This window comes from Paramisgurnus dabryanus, chromosome 10, assembly GCF_030506205.2.
Source record: "Paramisgurnus dabryanus chromosome 10, PD_genome_1.1, whole genome shotgun sequence".
Lineage (NCBI taxonomy): Eukaryota > Metazoa > Chordata > Actinopteri > Cypriniformes > Cobitidae > Paramisgurnus > Paramisgurnus dabryanus.
The window spans coordinates 11,556,517-11,579,855 of NC_133346.1; the positions used below are offsets into that span (position 1 = coordinate 11,556,517).

Genomic DNA, 23,339 nt, shown 5'->3' on the forward strand with positions numbered 1-23,339 from the left:
TCTGAAAAACCAAGATTGAGGGATGCTAAAATTGGGAGATGTCAAAAGTGGAAGGGGGTGAGTGTTGTGCATCGAAAATTAATTGTTAAAGTATCGTATGGAAGTGAAATTTTAATTAAGCTATGTTTTGGAAATGTAGAGTAATATATATATTTTTGAATGTATTACCAAACTTCATTAACCAGAAAGCTTTGATGATTCGTCTACTAATTTTCTCTAAGAATTTATGCACTTCGGCTCATTATTTCTGGTAGAAGCACAAACAGATATCACATTTCTCATTTTGGTTTTATTCATCATGCAAACCGAATAGCGTAATTACAGAACAAGACAATCAAATTACCTTTTGAAACTGCGACGTGAAGCACCAATTATGCATCTCTTTTCTTATTTCAGATGAATCCAAAGAAATTGCAAACAGATTGTCTTCCCCGGGCGTTGAAATGGAACGTTTATGTGTAATTCTTCTGCTTATAAGTAAAACTGCAATAGTCAACACGCAATTCAATGGGTTCAACTGTGACGGCAACTTTCACAGCCGGTTTCCCAGTAAGAGAACCAAACACACATAAAAAACATTCAGAGTTTATTGAATATCATTTATTAAATCGCCTTATTCTTCATCCACAGCTGAGCGGGACATCAGCGTATACTGTGGAGTCCAAACCATAACACTGAAGATTAATTTCTGCCCCGTACTCTTCTCCGGCTACATAGACACCGATCTGGCACTCAATGGTCGTCACGGTGATGCTCACTGCCGAGGGTTCATAAACAACAACACTTTTCCTACAGTTGTGCTGTTTAGCATCAGTCTTAGCACGCTTGAGGCCTGTGGAAACTTACTAATGGTAAGACACTTTACAGTAAGTTGCTGTTTTGTTGTGAGATTGAAAGAAGGATTGCACCATGAATCATAACAGAACAGAGAACCATATATTATAATCATCCAGGTATTCCTTTAAATATGATGCAAGGGTCATGGGTTCAAATCTCAGGGCATGCACATACTCGTAATGCTTTTATGCACTGTGCATTAGTTTGGATAAAAGCATCTGCTAAATGCATAGGCTACAGTTTCTTTTTTTTGCATTTGGCACCAAATGAAAAAATATACAAATTATTTAAATGCACGGCACACTGTGTTCCCATGACCTTTGGCAGATGCTTTAATCAGTCCATTCAAAGTTCACATTTATCAGTGTGCTCCCTGGGATCAAATTTGCACTGCTAATGCAATGCTATACCAATTGAGCTACACTTATTCTTATTTAGTGAGAACAATACAAGTACTACAATAAAAACAATGTCGACTTTTGGCGTGACAAATGAAGAACATCTCCGGTAGGGTGGATTTATCTGGTTTGGTTGTGTGACACTCGGGATTGATAAAAGGATTTTGCTGAGGATTATAGAGAGGTGACAGTACATTCATTTCACAGCACAGGTGATATGATTGTGTATCAGAGCATTCACCCATCTGTGGCACTGTTTGTAGGTCTCTACGGCTCAGGGACCCAACGCCTATGGAAATGTCTCGATGGTCCAGATTGGAAGCATATCGGGATACATCGACACTCCGGATCCCCCAACGATCATCAGTTACCTGCCGGGACTACTTTACAAGTTCAGCTGTAGTTACCCTTTGGAATACCTGGTCAATAACACGCAACTCGCTTCGTAAGTCAGAATTAATCCCTTAAGGAAGACATTATCGAATTCAATAAAGCTTTTGTTTTTGTCCTTTTAGAAAAGCCATACTAAATTATTCAAGATGTTTGCCTGGAAGATGAAACTGTCGCAGACTGCAAGCTGTAAAATGTTTAGCACTTATTGTTAGAGGTTTACCAGAGGCGTAATGAAATTAGCATGCACAACGAATACGATGTAAAACTCAATGCACAGTTGATCACAAGGACATCCGGCAGTAAATCAGGGAAAACTATCACACACGCTTTCCATGTTAAACTTTAATTGGTCTGCAAAGTATATTTATAATGTACTTAATGGCTTCTTTTGTTTGAAGGTCGGCCGCAGCGATATCAATAAAGGACAGCAATGGTACTTTCATAAGCACCTTGAATTTACTCCTGTACAACGTGAGTACACTTGGAACATCTTTGTTTGGTTAAAAAGGGAGACAGTTATGTTTAAAATATTACTTTTTCATTTCTCAATGTTGAAAAGAATAATGCTTACAGTAAGGGATAATGTACGGTCATTACTACAGAATGACGACCACAACATATTACATCACCTTCAGGGTGCAATAATGACTATACATTATCCCATTTATTGCATGGGCGCATGCCAAATATAACGAAATGGACATACAATATTGATTTGAGTGAAAATGATTTACTATCTTGGAAGAATTAAAGTGATGCATACGCAGAATTTACTTTATGGATTTAAAATAGACACCAGTTAAAGTTGAAAATGCTTATTTTCCAGCTCCCCTAGAGTTTTGGAATCCATTCAGCTGATCTCTGGGTCTGGCGGTACCACTTTTAGCATAGCTTAGCATAATCAATTGAATCTGATTAGACCATTAGCATTTAGCTATTTAAAACTTGACTCTTCTGTAGTTACATTGTGTATTAAGACCGACAGAAAATTGAAAGTTGTGATTTTTTTAGGCAGATCTGGTTAGGAACTATACTCTCATTCTGGCGTAATAATCAAGGACTTTGCTGTTGTAACATGACTGCAGCAGGTGTAGTGATATTACGCAATGCCCGAAAATAGTCCCCTTACTTACTTTCAATAGCAGGGGACTATTTTCAGGAGCTACGTAATATCATTGCGCCTGCTGCAGCCATGTTACGGCAGCAAAGTCCTTGATTATTACGCCAGAAGGAGAGTATAGTTCCTAGCCATACAGCCTAGAAAATCACAACTTTTAATTTTCTGTCTGTCTTAGTACACGATGTAACTACAGAAGTGTCAAGTTTTAAATAGGAAAAATATCCAAACTCTTTGGTAATTTTTTAGCTCGATGCTAATGGTCTAATCAGATTCAATGAATTATGCTAAGCTATGCTAAAAATGGTATCGGCAGACCTGGAGATCAGCTGAATGGATTACAAAACGTTAAAAATCTAATTTTTAACTCTAGGGGAGCTGGAAAATGAGCAGATTTTCCAAAAAGTGGAATGTCCCTTTAAATTTTACACTGGCTCGCATGAAATTGAAATGACTTTGCATAGTATTGGCTTGCAATCTAAATACAATTTGTATATTTGTGTCCCAGTGTATGAACCCAGCTCATTTTATTGTTTTGTGATTTAATGTTTTCAATTTGTGTGAAAATATTACCTTGATATCTTAAATATTGACTGAGCAAGATCATGTCAAAGATCAAAATCAATGATTGAAATCAAACTTTGATGCTCCAAATCTTATAATCCGATTGTGAGACTTTAGCTTGCATTTCACAGACAGGGTTACATTATAAGAACTTTGCATGACTCTATCCTATGATGATGTGTTTTTAAGGACTCCTCATACGTCCAGCATCTCGCCATGCCTATGGCTGGACTTACTTTGAAGACACGAGTGTACGCCGCTGTAAAAGCCACCAACCTAGACCGGAGGTGAACTACAGTAACATATCTCACACGTGTATCTTGCAGGGAGCCCTAAATGCAAACATACTGACATACACACTGAATGCTGGTCTAATTAACCATGAAATCTGATGGAGGTAAAAATGTAAGCTAAGAAGACAGCTAGACTGAGTCATTGGATTGTTACGTCCTCCCTTATATCTGATACGTGCAAGACTGCTTTCCTCAATAAAAGATAATCCTCAGGCAAGGGGCACCACTAAAGTGAATGAAGTGAATTGTTAAGGGTCAAGTTTTGAGACATAGGACACATTTCTTATTCAGACATCCATGTTTTGGTATTTGTGAATGATGCATGTCACTCCTCACAGGTGGAATGTTTTGATGGACTACTGTTACACGACGCCCTCCGGGAATCCTAATGATGTTCTCCGATATGACCTTTTCTTTGGGTAATTTAACTTTTTCCGGATTTTTCAAGGATGATGGTGATGATAATGGGACAATGCAAGACTGCAATCAATTTGTGGCTTTTGACTGTACAGTATGTTGCTCCTAAATCGGATTCCCACCTGTGCTTGTGTGTTTCTGTTGTGAAAGTGCTTGCGTGTTTATGAGTAATGCTAAAGCATTTCTTTTACAGCAGATGTGATAAGGACCCGCAGACAACCGTCTTCGAGAATGGGAAGAGCCAGATGGGCCGCTTCTCCTTTGAGGTGTTTCGCTTTGTCAAGCACAAGAACCAGAAGATGTCCACCGTCTTTCTGCACTGTGTAACCAAGTTGTGCCGGGCGGATGACTGCCCTATGCTGATGCCTGTAAGGGTGGCTGCCTGTGACTATAACCTATTTAGAGAAAACAATGAAAACATAAAACCAACTTCAACATCAAAAAGCAATAAAATGTTATTCATCACACTGGGCTTTTAATGTCACAGATAAGACATGTGAATTTCCCTTAGAAAGAAATTTACATAAATACACATCAACAGTCACAGGCCAGCCTAAAAGAGTTGTCAGAACAAGCAATTTTTTACTGAACAACGTTGCTGAAGGGTTTGTGAAGTCCCTGCATGCACTGAATAAATGATGTGCTTACTGTTATAAGGCAATTGGTTTTGCATTGTGCTGGCTTTATTTATTTATGCGTTTGATGTTTTTGTTATCGCTGTCTGGTAGTTATTTGTTTTGTGGTGACGCTAAGAGCTCATCTTTCCACTTAATGAATTTATCGATGTTGAGGTTTGTGCGTGTTCAGGTCTATGTGAGTTTATAGAAAACAATTGTGCCTGTTATCTTTTTCATAAGCTTATCTTCTATACTTCAAGAGTAATGCGTGAGAATATAACTGCAACAAATGACATTTTTTAAGTGGTAATGGATAATTTGCTAAACAACAAAGCTGCGGCAATGACAAGAAACTCATTGGCTGTAACGGATATTTAGTGAACGTAGAGTAATGAGCAAATTACTGTAGTAAAAAAGTAAAAAAAATCCATTAAAACAAAATTATGTCAAAATTAAAATGGGCATAAGTAAATAAGTAATACTTAATGAAATGATGTCATTTAACTAGGAAACCATGACACTTGCAACACAGTGGTCATGATATATACTCTGTTGGAAAAAAATGGTTAAAACATGCACCCAAGCTGTCACTGGGGCAGTACACTTTAAAAAGGTTATTATATGTATATTTAGGTACAGATATGTATACATTTGGTACCTTTAAGTTACTCTATCGGTACTTTTTTAATGGGTACAGCTCCTATGATGGCTGGGGTACATATTTTGACATTTTTTTCTTAAATATGTGATAAGTTGAATAATCAAGTTGCCAAATGCATCTTTTGATATAATGCGAAAATTTGTATTGCATTGGCTTGATGTTTATCTTCTCATCAATGCATTTTCACACTGTTCCTATAATATAATAGCTGCTGCTATGCTTATTTTTTTACTTGTCGTATATGATGTCATCTTGACAGATCTGTGGGAAAAGGAAGAAAAGGGATGTGTCGGAAAGAACTGGAACGGCCTCTGACAACGCAGTCATAACAGCAGGACCCATTATCACTAGAAGTGGTATGATAACCCAATTGTAGCTCCTGTATTTACTTCTTTTGTAGCTCAACTGGTAAAGCATAGTGCAGGGTTCCCACGGGTCCTTAAAATCCTTGAAAGTTTGTGAATCTGGGGGGGAAATTTAAAGCTCTGGGAAGTTTTTGAAAATATACATACATAGATACAGGCCATTGAAGGTGCTTGAATCTATTTTATGCAAGAAAAAAATCCATATTATTCCCTGTGTAGTGTAGGATAATATCATAACATTTCTAGCCTTTGAAGCACACGTGCTAAACTGTTCGCTTTAAATGCTTATATCTTCTGCATGCGAATGTTGATTCATACCAAAATGCTTTTTTGCATAGTTGTGTTTGACGCATGAAAACGTCTCGGGTTACGTATGTAACTGTTGTTTCCTGAGAAGGGAATGAGACGCTGCGTCTCCCTTGCCATTCTTCCTGCGTCCCTATAACGCCGTATTTGGCAATATTTCAGATAGCGATATAATTCCTGGCTCCTGCGTCACCCTGTCTTTGTCGTTAAGCCTCACCATTGGTTGAATTTGACATACACATTCAGACGCACTTTCCCCTGGAGGCGTCACTGCAGTAACGCAGTGCGAGTTCCCTCACAAGGGAACTGTAACAATGTATCTTAAAAGGTAACACGATGTAACCTTGCTCTCACTTGAAATGTGTCCCCACATTTAGTCCTTGAATTTGAGGGTATTGGTCCTGGAAAGTCCTTGAAAGGTCCTTAAATCTGAAGTTAACCAAGGTGTGGGAACCCTGATAGTTATAGAAACATCTATGTTGTGGATTTAAAAACACTGCATTGTAAATTGCTTTTTTTGTATGTGATACATAGGCTTTAGATTTGTCATTCCACTAAATCAATTTACCTTTGTCAACAGATGAAACTTCCACCAATACTTCCCAGATAGGTAAGCCCTTTTCTTCCTCCCATTTAGCTCTTCTGAAAGGGAGCTAAATCCTAAATCTCCGTGGTGCACAATTTATAAAGCAGGATAAAACAGCTTTACTCCCTCCTGGAAAATATGAAGGACTTTATTTCCTCCGAGGCTGAAACCTGTGACTAAAATAATGATGAGTTGAAGGGTTTCAAACAGTGAGAAGTTAATAGAGGGGAGTTTTAGCAAAGCAACCGCAAGATTGTGAGTAAGTGGGTTACATTTGAAGTTTGTCTAACACACTGTGTGTTTCTCTCTGTGTGTTGCAGCACAGTTAAACGGGCCACAGTTCAAAATGAATTCGGTTACGAGCGCTTTGATTTCTGCCATCGCAATCCTTGCCGTTATGAGCATGTGTTTCTTCATCCTGTCTCTTACGCTGCTAAAGGGGAACCAGACGCCACAAACAGCCCTGACAGGAGCCCACAACCCGGCTTTCAGCTAAACACACACACAAAAAAAATTGTGTTTCAGCTGAACAATGCAACAATACCTGTTACTTTTGGAGAGCTCTGCAATTACAGTAAACATAATCATGAAATACATGGGAAATAATATCATTCTATTACACGACACATAAAATTGCTGCTGTTATGAATACCCAACATCAATACGGCTATTTCTATCACTGTAACTACACAAGAGCACCACATTTCTTTTCTATATTCCTATAGAAAAACATCTGACCCATCAAGTTGATATCAGGAGTGATCGTGCAGTATGTAACGCATACTTCAATACAGCTGAATAATTATTTAATTGCACTTGTACATTAAACAATGGACAGAGCAGTGAAATGTTTTATACATATATTTAATTTGTTGCTAAAGATACAGTTACAGTTATACCTCAACTCTTCGCCGTATTTTTGCAGGGTTTAAGATCAGTTACACCAGGAACACAAGCAGAGGTATCTAATACACAAGCCTGACACATATTTCTAGTTGAGTGAGAATATTAAAGTCAACAGGATTGAATGTGAGTGGTCTATTCATCATCGGCACAAAGGATCAAGGGACCCTGTATTACTCTTTGCAATAATTAGTTTGAGTTACAAGGAGAGAGAGATGGAGAGAGACCATAGGGAACAAATTTAATTAAATCAAAAAGCAACCTAGTTTGCAGTATGTTATTTGATTGTGGTGGATGAGAACACTATTTAAGATATTTTTAGTTTTAATTAATTCCATTTGTTTTTACTCATTAGTGTTCACATGTCTCAGTGATACCAGTTCAACGTTAATGAGTATTAGCAGTTAGTTTTACATACTCTTATATTCACGTTTAGATATTCTTTTGTATCAAATATTTCAATTGAAATCATGTCTGAAAACAACACACCAGCTTATGTATTATTCCCCAATTTTGTTCCATTTGTATTTTTGGGTAGTAATTTTATCATTTTTAACAATAAATAAAATTCAGATGTGTGTCTGAACTGTGAATATTTTGTTTTTAGATATTCGAATTATAAACTGAACATCACACAATTTACAATGCATGATTCAAAGATCCTTTTAATATCTCAGTTATTCCAACAGACACCAATGAGATTAAATAGAAAACAAATGAAGATTTTTGCACCCAATTAGTACCTCAAAGGTACATATTGATAACAAATGTATACATTTATGTACGTAAATAGGGGAGAGCGGGGCACCACCTAACGCTTTTTGGTTTTGGCTCAATCATTCAAAAAATATTTGAGTTTGATTAATTATATTTTTACACAAGCAGCACACACATCTCTACTACAAATGAACATTTGAAGTTTTTTTTCTAGTACTTATCATTCTTGGACAATTACACCAAACGTGACAGAAGTGCAAACGTTACAACTTACCCCATAGGTGGGGTTAATTGTAACAGGCAGGGGGTTAGTTGTAACACTTGCTAAAAATTACGTTTGCAGGCAAATTTTTTTGTCTATATACTTGAAGTGGATATTGTTTATATATCTGTTTATAATAGACATGTCTCCACACTGTATTCATTCATCCAACCCTTTTCTAACAATAGTTCAATTATAAATGGATACAAATGTCTAAATATATAAGAAAAAGGAGCACAATGATGACAAAACATTTTTTATATGTGACCCAGTCTGTAATACTACAGTTTCAAAATCAAATTCTGAGATAATGAGCTGATTTTAGCCATTTATTTCATGATGATTTTAATCTTTGATGTGACCTTATTCAATCAATTTTAAAGATATGAACAGAAATAAATGTAACATACGATTTTTGATAAGACAGGCAGATTTATTTTGTTGGCAGCCAGCAATCATTCATGTAGTAGCCTATTTAAAACAACGCAAAGATTACGCTAACGTTAGCGGTTTTCATATCGTAAGTGCTGAGGGGTTTGTTGTAACACAACTTTACAATTAACCCCGCTGGATCAAAATATTTTCAAGCCCACCATAAAAGTTGCTAAGAGCTGCAGACATATTTCAAAACGATGCTGTGTTTTAGTCAACAAGACACTGATTAATATGACATAGCATTGGATTTGGTATCTTACAGACCCAACTTAGAAACCGAAAAAAATCATATGATGAAAAAATATACTTATGCCACCAAAACACTCGTTCATCAATAACTCTCTGGTAAAACATTATACATTTCCAATAATTTGCGGGAGATCGTCTTTTGGCAGCGTGAAAAAAATACCGGAAAAACAAAACCCTTAACCTTATGCAACAATGTAAACAGTCCGTGTTACAACTAACCCCACATTAGTTTTTGCCCCTCGCACCCCTATGTATATTAAGACTTTTCTAATGGGATACTGTCCCAGTGATGGCTTGGGATAATTTTGTGACCATTTCTTTCTTTATTCTTTATGCCATTTCAGCATCTATAGCAATATTCATGGCGTGAACTGGTCAATTCATACACATATAAGTTTTATTGAGACAAGTTAATCCAGACACAGGTTGGGGGAGGGACAATTTGCCTAACTTGCATGTTTTGGCCTGTGGGAGGAAACCGGAGTACCGGAGTAAACCCACGCTGACACAGGGAGAACATGCAAACTCCACACAGAAAGATCACCTGACCTAGCCAGGGCTTAAACCGGGGACCTTCTAGCCACTGTGCCACCCAGACCATTTTTTTCTGATAGTAGGTGTATTAACATTTGTGACCCTGCCATGAACAAAATTAATGTCTAATTATTGTGTCCATTTTTAGAAAATAGTTGGTACAGTAAATAAAATGTGAGTGAAATCTATATTAGGTCTACTGAGGGGACAGAGCAACATCTGAGAAATATTTGTTCCTCTGGGCAATGTTTAGAAAAATCCAAGCTCTTTACAATATTTGTAGCCCTCATGACACCAGGCAAACAAAGAGTCTGTATCCATAGCAGAGACCTTTGAAGTCATTCTCTGTTATTGTCTGCGACATTAGTGACAAAAATAAATGGGATCTTGGAGTGGACCAATTTATTCTGAAGATTTCTGGGTAAAAAGGTGCATTGATAGAACAGATTGTACTCTCCTCACTGGATTTGAAAAACAAACAATCCATCTGCGGATAATCCCTGTTCTCCTGAGGCGGTGGAGATGCAATATATGAAATAAATGATCAGACAGAATCAAAGGATAAAAGAAAAGATTAATTGTTTTTAAAACTTAGCTCCATAAAGGCACATATAATTGTCATAACAAAGTAACAGTCCCAAATGGTACCATGTTGTTTTTTTTGGACATACACAGCGTCAACACTGCAGTTTTTGGGACATGTATGATCTTATGTTTATGTATTTAAATACCATGATACCAGAATATGGTCAAATATATTATATCCAAATTACCATGGTATTCACATTTAATTTAAAAAATAGTATTGTTACAATATTGGTGTCAATACAGACTGCTGTTTCCTTGGTGATATGTTAATGTAACCCTCCTCACCAAGAGATCTAACTTTGTCTTGACACAATTTCCTGATAAAAGTCTCCACAGAAGGGTTGAATGTCAGTATAAGATTTAAGGATTAGTCCCATTGACTTGTCATTGACCCTCAAACTCATACCAGCCTCAACTTTGACACCTTTTGAATCCTAATAACAGAAATATAGATAGATAGATAGATAGATAGATAGATAGATAGATAGATAGATAGATAGATAGATAGATAGATAGATAGATAGATAGATAGATAGATAGATAGATAGATAGATTTACTGACAACATTATTAACAACATTAGATAAAGTAATTGAGTAGACTGCAGATTTTATTTTTATCCTTGATTTAATTGTAGAAACCACTGACCATGACTGAATGAAGTTATATGATAGAGGTCCAAAGGTCTAAATGATAGAGGTCTAAAGGGATCAGTTTTGCACCAGGATGGAGAGAGACATCACAGACACAGATGTCATCTCACAGGGTCAGAGGTAACATCTGAGCTTTATCAAACCCATCAGTGATTCTCCACAGATTCACTTGAGATTTATCTGGATCTGTGGCTGAGCGTAGTGAAGAGACAAGAGAGAGAGAGAACATAGAAACAGAGTGATTAGTTTATGGCTTAAAGCAGAGCCACATCATTACAGGATAATCCAGTGACCTTTTCACACCACTTAGCACCATTTATACTTAATGGCTTGTATCCAATCATGAAAAGGACTCTGCTATTTGATACTTTGATGTGTTAACATTATAGAGTATATTATATATAAGTTATATATATAATAAGTTAACTACTTGAGATGTAAAAAGTATTATAAGACATCTGGTATTTTACAAGAAAAATGTCCTTTAAAACTCAATTTAAAGTAGATATTACTGTGAATAATAAAGTATATATACATTACATAGGTTTGTGCTTTATATGATTCCTAGGAATTAAAGCCATGACATAAAATAAAATAATCTTAAAATTAATAATGCGACTGTTTGTATGATATTTGTAACATTAAAGGGATAGTTCACCCAAAATAGAAAATTCTGTCATCATACTCACCATAATTTTTTTCAGTTTAAAACAAAAGAATACGTTTTAATAATGATGGTAACGGCACCTTTTGACTTCTATTGTATTTTTTATTTCTACTATAGACGTAGGAGTCTATGGGTGCCTATAGAAGTCTATGGGTGCCATCAAGTGAGTGGTTAAAAGTTAGTTATCAAAATATCTTCTGTTGAATATTTTCAGAATGAAATTAAATTTTTGGGTGAACTATCCTGGTTAGACAAGTATAGCAAAGTAGCAAAGATTTCAGACTGATCTCACGGAAATTCGTGTTATAGTTATGCAAAATTTATTTGTGTTCATGGTATGAAATTCAGCTTTTTTGTGTCTTGAGCAGAAATGTCTTTTTCGTGACACTCGCACGAATTTCTATAAATAGTTTCTCGTGTCTGTGGCACGACTTTTTCGTTTCATTTTATGTATTGTTTTCTCATAGTTTTTTCCCCCTATTTTCTTACCATTGTAGCTTGAGGTTGGGGTTAGAATCACTTTCTGTTTCATTTTTAGACATCCTAACCCAAACCCCAACTCTAACCCCAACTCCAGGCGAGAATAGTTTTAAAAGCGAAAAAAAAAAAACATAACCAATACATAAAAGTAAATCCTAACCCAACCCCAAATGTATCCCCAAGCGACAATGATATAAAAATAAGAAAAAAAGAGAAAACAATACAAAAAATGACACGATAAAGAAAGTCGTGCCACGGACACGAAAAACTAGAAATTCGTGCGAGTGTCACGAAAAAGACATTTGCCCTCAAGGCACGAAAAAAGCTTAATTTTGTACCATGGACACCATGAATCAAATTTGGCGTGACTATAACACGACTTTCCGTGAGATCATGTTGTGTAGGAAATACTACAGTGAAAGTACACTGTAAAAATTATGTCAAATCAACATGTACTTTTATGTTACTCTAACTTAACAAATCAAGTTAAACAACTTATTTTTTTAAAGTTATCTCAATGTATCACAAGTCAAAACTTTGTCAAAATAGTAAAATTTTGTTTTAACTTCATGCTGGATATTTTTACAGTATATAATATTGTATATGTTCACATTACATTTATGTATTTAGCAGACAATTTTATCATAAGATAACAGTGCATTTAGTGTACAGTATATCCGCTGAAATTGTATAAGTACAGTTTATTATGGCTTCAAGGAAAAGCACATTTTAAAAAACCAACGTTACCACGGAAACAAGACGACAATAAATGAAAACAAAACTGTACAATCAATAACTCATCTGCCCCACTGTCTGTTTTGCATCATTGTTCGAATGCTTGACTCCATTTGGTGCCATCCCATCATGTGTGGTTGCGTTAATACCCTTGTCCATAATATCTCTAGAATTTCCTTTAGACCACCATAAGGATCCTTGACATTAAGCACAGTGTTAAACTAGAGCTATGATGAAACTTTTGTTTTTTACTCCCCAGGGCTTGACACTTTCCCGTGAGGTCGTATATTAATATGCCAAGGGATCTTATGTTTAAGTAAATAAACAAAGAAACCAAGCTATTGTCAAATGCACGTCTTTGAAGGCCTACGGTGTGTTGAATTTCCGAAGATACCCTCCGGGGCTGGACTTACGGGATGTTATCCACAAAAGGGCTGTTCCCAAACATCGGACACACCAAACTACAGTGACCTTATTTCTATCCCACAAAAGACTCAGGTCTATAAAAGCCATCTGTAGTATGTGAGAAGATTTCACAGGCTGAGGATATTCAAGCCAAGCGCAGCAATGGAGTTTCTTATGCAAGGTGCGTCTGTGTTTCGCCTATAGGACTATCTTGGGGATACGGTCAATCTCGGATGTACCTAACTGATTTGTTGTTATTTTTACAAACAGGTACAAATGCAGCAAGCAACAAGAAAATGATTCTCCTCAATATTTTCGTCTTCCTCCTCACGACGTGTTTCGAAAACAGCACTCAGTTAACGCCAACTGATTGTGGATTAGAATTCAGACACCCAGGTATGGTTTTGCTCAAGAATACATATAATTGAGTTGATTTAACTTAATTTGCATTAGAGTCAAGTAAGATGCTATTTTTTGTAACAATTTAATCAACACATCATTCAGAAAAGTATTTCTCTCTATATGATTTCAACATGATCTCAGTGAAAGTCATGTTATAGTCATGAAAAATGTGATTAATTTATTTGTGTCCATGGCATGAAATTCACCTTTTTTCCGTGCCTTGAGCACAAATGTCTTTTTCGTGTCAGTCGCACAAATTTCTTTAAATCGTTTTTCGTGTCCGTAGCACGACTTTCTTTTTCGTGACATTTTATGTATTGTTTTCTCTTATTTTTCCTATTTTTAAATCATTGTCGCTTGGGGTTGAGGTTATATTTGGGGTTTGAGTTAGGATGTACTTTTATGTATTGGTTTTTTGTTTTTCTTCCGCTTTTAAAACTATTCTCACCTGGAGTTGAGGTTTGGGTTAGGATGTCAAAAAATGTAACAGAAATTGATTCTAACCCCAAGCGACAATAGTAAGAAAATAGGAAACTATGAGAAAACAATACATAAATGACACAAAAATGCCACGGACACGAAAAACTATTTATAGAAATTCATGCAACTGACACGAAAAAGACATTTGTGCTCAAGGCACCAAAAAAGCTGAAATCCTTGCCATGGACACAAATAAATGAATAAAAATTTTCATGACTATAACAAGACTTTCCGTGAGATCAGTCTGATGATTTGCATGTAAAGTTTGTTTGTGTAAAGTTTACACACTGTAAAAAATACTTTGCTGCCTTAAAATTTTTTGTTGAATCAACTCAGATTTACAAGTCATGTCAACAGAGATGAGTTGTCACAACTTATAAAATATAGTTGAGAAAAGTCAACTTAATTTTATACGTTATAACAACTCACCTGCAGTTATAACAACTCATCTCTAGTCAAGATAAATAATAGTAAGTTGAAGTGACTTGTAAATCCAAGTTGATTCAACAAAAAATTTTAAGGCAGCAAAGTATTTTTTACAGTGCACAGTGTAAAGCCAGCCCAGTCTCACGAAATTTCGTTATATAGTCACATATTTTTTTTATTCTTTTTTCGTGATATATCACGAATTTCTGTGTTTTTTCGAGATCGTATAACGAATTCCTGTTTTTGTGTGATTATCATGTATTGGTTACTCAACTGTTTTGTCCTATTTTCTTACCATTTTCACTTCAGTTTAGGATTCGATTTACATAAAATGACATCCCTACCCAAACCCAACTCTAACCCTAACGCCAGGTGACATAAAAAAATAAATCAGAAAAAATAGTATAAACCAATGTATAAAGTGACATTCTAATTCAAGCACCAAATCTAACCCTAAACCGAAGCAACAATGGTTTAAAAATATGAAAAAGCAGTTGAGTAACCAATACGTGATAATCACACGAAAACAGGAATTCGTTATACGATCACAAAAAAACTCGGAAATTTGTGATAAAATCACGAAAAAAGAATTAAAAAAATAAATGCATGACTATATCACGAAACTTTGTGAGACTGGGTAGGGTAAAGTACAGTTTTTATAGCAACTCAATTATGGTTCTTTTCACTATAGAATTCACTGACATAGATGTTGAATGTGGAACGCAGTACATTGATTTGGCCATCCAATTCTGCCCTGTCTTGTACAGTGGCCACAATGAGTCACAGCTTAACCTCAACAACATCATGAATAACCAAGCCTGCCAGGGCACGCTTGATGATACAGTCTCACCGCCTGTGGTTCGCTTTAGGGTTCCTCTTAACTCAACCAACTCCTGCGGAAGCAACTTTGTCGTGAGTCAAAGCTTTGAAATCTGTCACAGAAATGCTGTATCCAAACGAAAAGATGCTAGCTTTGTCAGTTTCAATAGCTTTTCATTTATCAAAACAAGCAACTGAATATATATAATCACCACTGTTTCTAGATAAATTTATTATGTCAAACTAATTTTTATTATGTTTTAATCTTCTCCACAGACAATCCAAAGTGTGGGAACAGGCTTATTTTCAGACTTCTCAAACATTCAGACGGTCAACATTAGCGGAGTGGTAAACTCAAATGATATCACAACAGGCACGGTGACATACAGCACAGACTTGAAGTATTACTACTCCTGCTCTTATCCTCTGGAATACATGATCAACAACACTGAGGTTGATGTGTAAGCATCTTGGTTTGCGCGATTATCTCTCACTCTACGACAAGCCAGGTGTTACTTGGAAAACTCACAAGGGACTGAGTGTCTAGGTTTGCAACAAGTTGAATAATTGGCACATTAGTGTTGCCCCCAAGGGAAAGAGACAATACTGTAGCAATGGATTGTTCACAATAGAGATAGACAATGATACAGGGACATATGTGTAGTCTTTGTGTTGTTACTCTTTGATTTTTTAGTTTTTTTTTTTGCAGTCCTCTTGTGATTAACAGTCAAAAGTTGTAATTTAGCAGTAGCAAGACAGCATAATATGGCAAAAGTAATACTATACAAATTACAATAGAATCATAATTGTATTATTACGGCACTCTGACATACTTGATTCTGATTAGTTGTAACATCTATATAACAACTGCTTAAAGGAAAACACCACCTTTTTTCAATATTTTACTATGTTCATACCTCAACTTAGATGAATTAAGATATACCCATCTTTTCTCAATGCGTGCACTAAATCTTTGTACAGTGCGTTGTGAATGTTTTAGCATTTAGCCTAGCCCCATTCATTCCTTAGGATCCAAACATGGATGAATTTAGAAGCCACCAAACACTTACATGTTTTCCCCATTTAAAGACTCTTACATGAGTAGTTACACAAGTAAGTATGATGGCACAGAATAAAATATGGAAATTTTTTAAGTGTACGCATTGAAAAAAGATAGGTATTTATTATTTTGTCTAAGTTGAGACAAGAACATAGTGAAATATTGAAAAAAACGGTGGTGTTTTTCTTTAAACTATCAAAAAAGCGTCACCTGGTTTATGAGTCATATATATACTTTCTATTTAATTTAATATTAAGATACCATATTAATACCATATGAAATTATATTTCAAATGATTAAATTAAATGTCATGTTTGTCTTGAACTTTGTATCTTAAAGCCTTATGGATTTTTTGCATTTCTTACAAATGAGCTAATAAAATATTTCAAATCATTGTTTTGTGTTCATATATTTAATATACTTAACAAGCATATTTTTAAGTCCATATATTTTAAATGTAACAGTGCAATAAGCTTCATAATGTCCATATAGCAAATAGAATTTTATAATATTTATTTATTGGCATTTTACCAAAGTTAATGATTGTTTAGCATGATTCTAGAACTGTACACTTTAATAAAATTGGTTAAACTTAAAAAAAGTAAGTTACCTGGTTGTCTTACAATTTTGAGTTAATTAAACTTAAAAATATAAGTTAAAACACCGTAAAAAAAATGCAACACAAAGATAAAACATCTAAAACATAAAACATCAATTCAATCTACTTTTTCAGGTTTTGGCTTAAACAAGTTTTTGAAATAACTTATAAATTCAAGTTGAAATTGTTAGACTTAATTTTTTAAGTCAAAGTAACATACAAATATGTTGATTTGACAAAAATGCTGTAAATTTTTTCCAGTGAACTTTTACAACTATTAGTAAAACGTTTTTAGTTAACTAATATTTTTAAGTTGAATTAACCAGGTAACTTACTTTGTAAATTGAACCAACAAATCTTTTTTTACAGTGTAGTGTAAAATCTAAGTTTCGAGTAACTTTTTTCTATCCTTTTAAAGGTCAGGTTCCACTATTGCGATGAAAGACAACAATGGCAGTTTCATCAGCACTCTAAACCTGCAGCTTTTTAGTGTAAGACAGTCTTACATTCATTCATCCATTAATTACATTTACATGATTTTTTTGTCAGACATATACAAAGTGACTTACATTATGTTAATGATAAACATTTATCAGGATGCGTGTTATCTGGGAATCCTTTACACTTAGCATTGTTAGTGCTATGCTCTACCAGTTGACATTTAGTATGTATGTTTCCTTTGGACCAAACCCATGACCTCTGTGTTGCTAACACAATGCTCTACTAGTTAAGCTATAAATCAGCACTAGATCAACCATTTTTGTTTTTCAGGACGATAACTTCACGCAACCTCTCGTCATGCCACCAGGTATTGAGCTGAGGTCAAGTGTGTTTGTGCAGGTGCAGGCCACCAACCTGACCTCTCAGTAAGACAGCTTTCATTGAGCATTACCAACTAATACAAACTAATAATTAACAGTGCTGTATTCGAGGCTGACGATTGTTGTGTATTCCACAGATACTTTGTGCTGCTGGACAGATGCTACGCCTCCGTTTCCAGCACACCCACCGCCGACAGCTACTTTAATCTCTTTATGCCGTGAGTTTAATCAAAACAGCATGCTTTTATAAAAATGCATTCAAATAATTAAGACCCATTGACTTGGACCAGTAAGCAACCACCCAGAACACCATAGCAACCTCCTACCATAAAAAGCAAAACATTTTAGCATCATGACAGGGGTGCATTTTGTTAAAAAATGTAGTTATTATATTTAGTTTATATATTTCGGCAGTATAGACAGTTTTATCGGACATTCATTTTACACAGCAATCTTAGCTCAGTGTAATAGTTGATACACATTATAATACATGAAATTGTCTACCCAGTCTCACAAAGTTTCGTGATATAGTCACGTATTTTTTTGATTCTTTTTTCGTGCTATTATCACGAAATTTCGTGTTTTTTCGTGATCGTATAACGAATTCCTGTTTTCGTGTGATTATCACGTATTGGTTACTCAACTGCTTTTTCCTATTTTTAAACCATTGTCGCTTCGGTTTAGGGTTAGATTTGGTGCTTGCATTAGAATGTCACTTTATATATTGGTTTATACTATTTTTTCTGATTTATTTTTTTATATGTCGCCTGACGTTGGGGTTAGAGTTGGGTTTGGTTAGGGATGTCATTTTATGTAAATCTAACCCTAAACCGAAGCGACAATGGTAAGAAAATAGGACAAAACAGTTGAGTAACCAATACGTGATAATCACACGAAAACAGGAATTCGTTATACGATCACGAAAAAACACGAAATTTCGTGATAATAGCACGAAAAAAGAATCAAAAAAATACGTGACTATATAACGAAATTTCGTGAGACTGGGCTGCATTGTCTATATACATTTCCAGAAAATCATGGTATTAACATGGTACTACGTGCCAAAATTTGTAATATCAGTTTGAAGCAGAGATGAATTTTAACCTGTATTGGTTTCGATTCTCTACAGTTGTACCAGAGATTTTTTCACTAAAATGCTTGTGAACGGAGAGGAACAACATGCTCGCTTCTTGTTTCCTGCCTTCCGTTTCACAGAACAGCAGAATCAGACGGTGTCAACATATTACCTGCACTGTATAACAAGACTGTGTGAAATCAATTCATGCATGACATTTACGGTAAACATACCTGCATGCGTATCTTCCAATCCATTGCTTTTAATAGTATAACCATTTTGATTGTGATTTGTGTTTTCTACATAAAACCATCCTACATAATTTAAAAAACATTCTGTGAAAATGTTACCAGGTGATTCTAACGAAATCAGACTTATGAGGTGTCATGAAACATTTTGATAAAAAAGTAAATGCAAAATAAGAAGCATACAGTTACAAACATCTCGTCATGTACTATTTTGCACATGATTTCAAATGACATCATACAAACCATTTTTTTCCACATTTAAGGGGAAAATTTTAATTACCGCAACTGGTCCATGACTGGATTTGGGTTCTTTTACATGGAAATATTTATAATTAAAAAAATCTAAAAAATAAAAAGCTTCAGTGCAACATTTACAGTAAGAAACATGTGGTATTTGGTGATCATTGGTAAATGTTGAGACAATAATAAGGAATATAAATGTGTCCAAAACAAATTTGGTCATCCTCCGCAACAATTTTCAATCATTGTTTAAGCCCTCAAGGAACTAACATTTAAAAAAAAAAATTATTGGAAGGGACAAAATTGACTGTGACACTCAAGATGGCTACCAGGTAAGCCGTTCTTATTTTTTCTCTCCAGATAAAAGTTTAAATTTTGTTTGTCATAGTACCTAGAAAACTTTTTAGTTCTCATTACCGAAACATGAGTTTGTAAATGCATATATTTAATGTAATATCATGTTGCGGTAATGATAATTTTTGATAATGTTAATCTAAAAAATGTAAAAAATTCTATAGGAAATATTTTTTAAATCCTCTAAAAATAATGGTTATAGTACGTTCAGACCTTAATGTTATATGTGCAAAAAAAAGTTGTCTACAAGGGCTTTTTAAAAATTCTGATGCTGGACACCTTCTAAATCTGGATTTCGTGAGAATCACTCAACCTTGATGTTTTTTTTATTGACCGCGAAATAAATTAAAATCAATGTAAAATCAAACTTTAATACTCCTAATGTTATAATTAGATCATGAGACTTTAATCTGGATTCCATAGCCAGGGTCACGGATTATAGCTACAGCCTAGTTAGACTTAAGCTCTTAAATATACCCTTTTGGTTTAAAAAACATCTTCACTTCAATAGAGCTTTTATTTAGTAGCAATCATTTTGGAAAAGAAATATGATTTGCACTTTTCTCAATGAATCTTTCTACAGCAATGTGGCAGGAAGAAGAGAGATGCAGCCACGCCTTCTCCAAATAGAGTTTCAGACAGCACCACTATAACATCACCAGCCATCGTCATACGTTCAGACAACGGTAAATGCATTCTTAATTTTATATATTGCATTAATATCCCTTTTACATCCTACTCCCTGGTATTGGTTACATAAGCAATAATCTAAACCTTTACGTTACTTCAGCGGTGTTGTAGATCTGAGATACTGACTTTATGATGTTTATTCTATTTCAGTTGTTATATCAAAAGAGGAAGGTGAGTTATTGTTACATTTTTACACTAGTATATTGATCTCTTTTAAGGGATATCCCACTTTTTTTTGAAATAATGCTCATTTTCCAGCTCCCCTAGAGTTAAACATTTGATTCTTACAGTTTTGAAATCCATTCAGCTGATCTCCAGGTCTGGCGCTAGCACTTTAGCATAGCTTAGCACAATCCATTGAATCTGATTAGACCATTAGCATTGCACAAAAAAATAACTACAGACTTTCGATATTTTTCCTATTTTAAACTTAACTCTTCTGTAGTTACATCGTGTACTAAGACCGACAGAAAATTTAAAGCTGCGATTTTCTAAGCAGATATGGCTAGGACTAAACTCTCAAACTGGTGTAATAATCAGTGACTTTAAGGGCAGGGGACTAATTTCAGGCAGTGAGTAATTCGGGCACTACGCCTGCTGCACCATAAAGAGGTTTTAAATAGGAAAAATATTGAAACTCTTATTTTTTAACGCAATGCTAATGGTCTAATCAAATTCAATGGATTATGCTAAGCTATGCTAAAAGTGCTAGCGCCAGACCCGGAGATCAGCTGAATGGATTCCAAAACGGTAAGAATCAAATATTTAACTCTAGGGGAGCTGGAAAATTAGCATATTAAAAAAAGTGGAGTGTCTCTTTAAAAGAACAGTTCACCCAAATAAGAAAATGCATTGCATATCTGTGGAAATAAGTACAGTAAGTTCAAATATAAGTCGATAACATAATTAGTTGAATCTCATTGGTTCTCTTGACGATACACACATACGACAACAAGTCATGCTGGCTCCCACATGATGGAATTTATTATTAAATGATACATTTGTGTTCAGCTAATAAAGGAAGTCATATATATTTGCACTCTCAGAAAAAATGTACAAATGTTGTCATTTGGATGGTACCATTTTGGTACAGATATGTACCTTTGAGGTACCAGTATGTACCTCTAAGGTGCCAATGTACACCTTTGAGGTACTGTACCAATATGCACCTTTTATGTAGAAAACATAACAATTTTGTTAAAGTACCACCACAATGACAACTTTTGTACCCTCTTTTACCTTTTTTTCTGAGAGTGTGGGATGGCAATTTTCTTGTTTTGGTGAACTACAGTATTCCTTACCACCTTGCATAATTAGGTTTTAGTTTAATAAACTCCAAGCAGATTCCCCAATACAGAAGTTAATTTTTGGTTATTGTTGTCAATTACTAATAATCTCATGGCATATTTCTGCAATTTAGCTGTGTCTATCAGCACAAACAAACCTTCTGATGGTTCTGTGGGTGTTGGCATCGCTGTGGGCATCTTGGCATTAGCCTGCATAATGATGGTGGGAGTGGGAACCATTTTCTACAAGAAATACTGTCACACTGGCCCCTCAAAAATGGCCTGAAATGCTCGGTGTGCTAAGATTTGACCCATGCTCCTTCTCTGAGAGAGGACGGCCAGGGGTGCACCCTTCATCTGGCCCATCTCTCACCCTGGAGGGCTAAGCGGGGCTCAGAATAAAACTGTTGTCATCTATATGTTTTTTTGTAGTGCTTTTGGTGACAAATTATAGCAATAAGATTGTAAGGTATATAATGTGGCTTGCAAATTGTAAAACTTGCAGTAAGAATTGAAAGAATAAAAGAACAACAAAAAAGCCTTATATCTAGTTTAAAGATGGGGAAAGTATTCTCACTTATTCTGTTTTTGCAAATGAAAGTGCTTTACAACTGAAAAGATTGACTTGAGTCATAATTCTAATTTGATGAGCACATGTTGTGCAGCTGTTTGTAACAGAATAAGAAACAAAAAAGTTATTTTGTGGAAAATTTACTATACTTCTAATGTTATTATTTATTAAATATTAATCTTTTTGCTTAACATTCATAAAATATTAATATCACCACCTCTAAACTTTAACTTCTAAGAATATTCATGCAAAACATTACTGCCAAATCAGTGAGATGTGTAACTTTAAAATCAACCCAGTTCCAGACATTAAAAACACACCAGAGAAGGGTTTCCCGCAGCACTTTTCAGTTCGGGCGGCCCACCTAAGCTGGGATACTTTACCAACTTAACTAGGTCGTCCAAAAAAAAAAATTCCACCAAACGCCACATTGCCGAAATGAGAGAAAGACATTGGGCTCTATCTTACACCCGGCGCAATGCAGCGCAATGTCTTTCGCTAGTTTCCACCCTAATTTTCACGTTTAGCGCCGCGTTGTTTAAATATCAAATGCATTTGCGCCCCCTTTTGCGCCCATGGGCGTTCTGGTCTGAAAACGAGGTGTGTTCAGGCGCATTGTTGGCGCGTTGCTATTTTGAGGCAACTAAATTAGACTACGCCATTGACCAACAAAAACCTGGTCTAAAGTCTAAAGTCAATGGCGCAATGTGTTTTATGTTATTTAAAGAGCGCATTAGTAAAATGCGCCTATACACGGGAGGACAACGCGGGTTTGCTTATCACAAGGTACATGAATGCGCAGCAGCACAAAAACGCTTTTAAATATGAAAGATTAAAGGATTGAATGTAAAAGATTATTATTGAATCTCTTGGACATAAATGAGGACTAATTATGAGACGTTAGAAGGCACAAAGAGCTGCTTCACCTGCAGCCTGGTAAGTAAATAAATGCTTTGCTTTGAACAAATGCGTCTGTTTTTAAATGTTTTTTTTTAAAGCTACCTCACGGATTTATTGTATATGATTACTCTGTACCTGTGGATATGGTGAGATGAGAAACATTTTTAAGAAATGCTTAAAAAAACTCT

The 23,339-nt window shown here is 35.3% G+C and overlaps 2 protein-coding genes and 1 long non-coding RNA gene across 3 annotated transcripts in view; 2 read left to right on the forward strand and 1 right to left on the reverse strand.

Annotated features, from left to right (window-relative positions):
* The first annotated feature begins 413 nt into the window (after positions 1–413).
* On the forward strand, positions 414–7,936 carry zpld1a (zona pellucida-like domain containing 1a). Its single transcript, XM_073815939.1, has 10 exons — positions 414–549; positions 631–851; positions 1,499–1,680; positions 2,027–2,099; positions 3,499–3,596; positions 3,941–4,021; positions 4,216–4,387; positions 5,557–5,653; positions 6,549–6,578; positions 6,875–7,936. Exons 1-10 carry the CDS (start codon positions 444–446, stop codon positions 7,048–7,050), a joined length of 1,236 nt encoding a protein of 411 aa, XP_073672040.1. The 5' UTR covers positions 414–443; the 3' UTR covers positions 7,051–7,936.
* Positions 7,937–10,379: 2,443 nt separating this feature from the next.
* The window catches only part of LOC135740439 (uncharacterized), a 193,977-nt gene continuing 181,017 nt past the window's right edge, over positions 10,380–23,339 (reverse strand). Inside the window, exons 3-4 of the long non-coding RNA XR_010529184.2 lie at positions 10,890–11,086; positions 10,380–10,676 (exon numbers count right to left, since the gene is read on the reverse strand). This is a non-coding gene — a long non-coding RNA (uncharacterized lncRNA). The remainder of the gene's footprint in view (positions 10,677–10,889; positions 11,087–23,339) is intronic.
* LOC135738415 (zona pellucida-like domain-containing protein 1) lies at positions 13,248–22,183 on the forward strand. The gene is made up of 11 exons (XM_065256454.1): positions 13,248–13,362; positions 13,452–13,577; positions 15,181–15,401; positions 15,585–15,769; positions 17,385–17,457; positions 17,738–17,832; positions 17,925–18,005; positions 18,917–19,085; positions 20,288–20,390; positions 20,545–20,565; positions 21,815–22,183. Exons 1-11 carry the CDS (start codon positions 13,344–13,346, stop codon positions 21,964–21,966), a joined length of 1,245 nt encoding a protein of 414 aa, XP_065112526.1. The 5' UTR covers positions 13,248–13,343; the 3' UTR covers positions 21,967–22,183.

Coding starts and splice junctions, on each gene's coding strand:
- LOC135738415 (XM_065256454.1), top strand. Junction 18,006..18,916: donor TACTTTAATCTCTTTATGCC/GTGAGTTTAATC, acceptor GATTCTCTACAG/TTGTACCAGAGATTTTTTCA. Junction 20,566..21,814: donor TGTTATATCAAAAGAGGAAG/GTGAGTTATTGT, acceptor TCTGCAATTTAG/CTGTGTCTATCAGCACAAAC.
- zpld1a (XM_073815939.1), top strand. CDS start 444: ATGGAACGTTTATGTGTAATTCTTCTGCTTATAAGTAAAACTGCAATA. Junction 550..630: donor CTTTCACAGCCGGTTTCCCA/GTAAGAGAACCA, acceptor CTTCATCCACAG/CTGAGCGGGACATCAGCGTA. Junction 6,579..6,874: donor CACCAATACTTCCCAGATAG/GTAAGCCCTTTT, acceptor TGTGTGTTGCAG/CACAGTTAAACGGGCCACAG.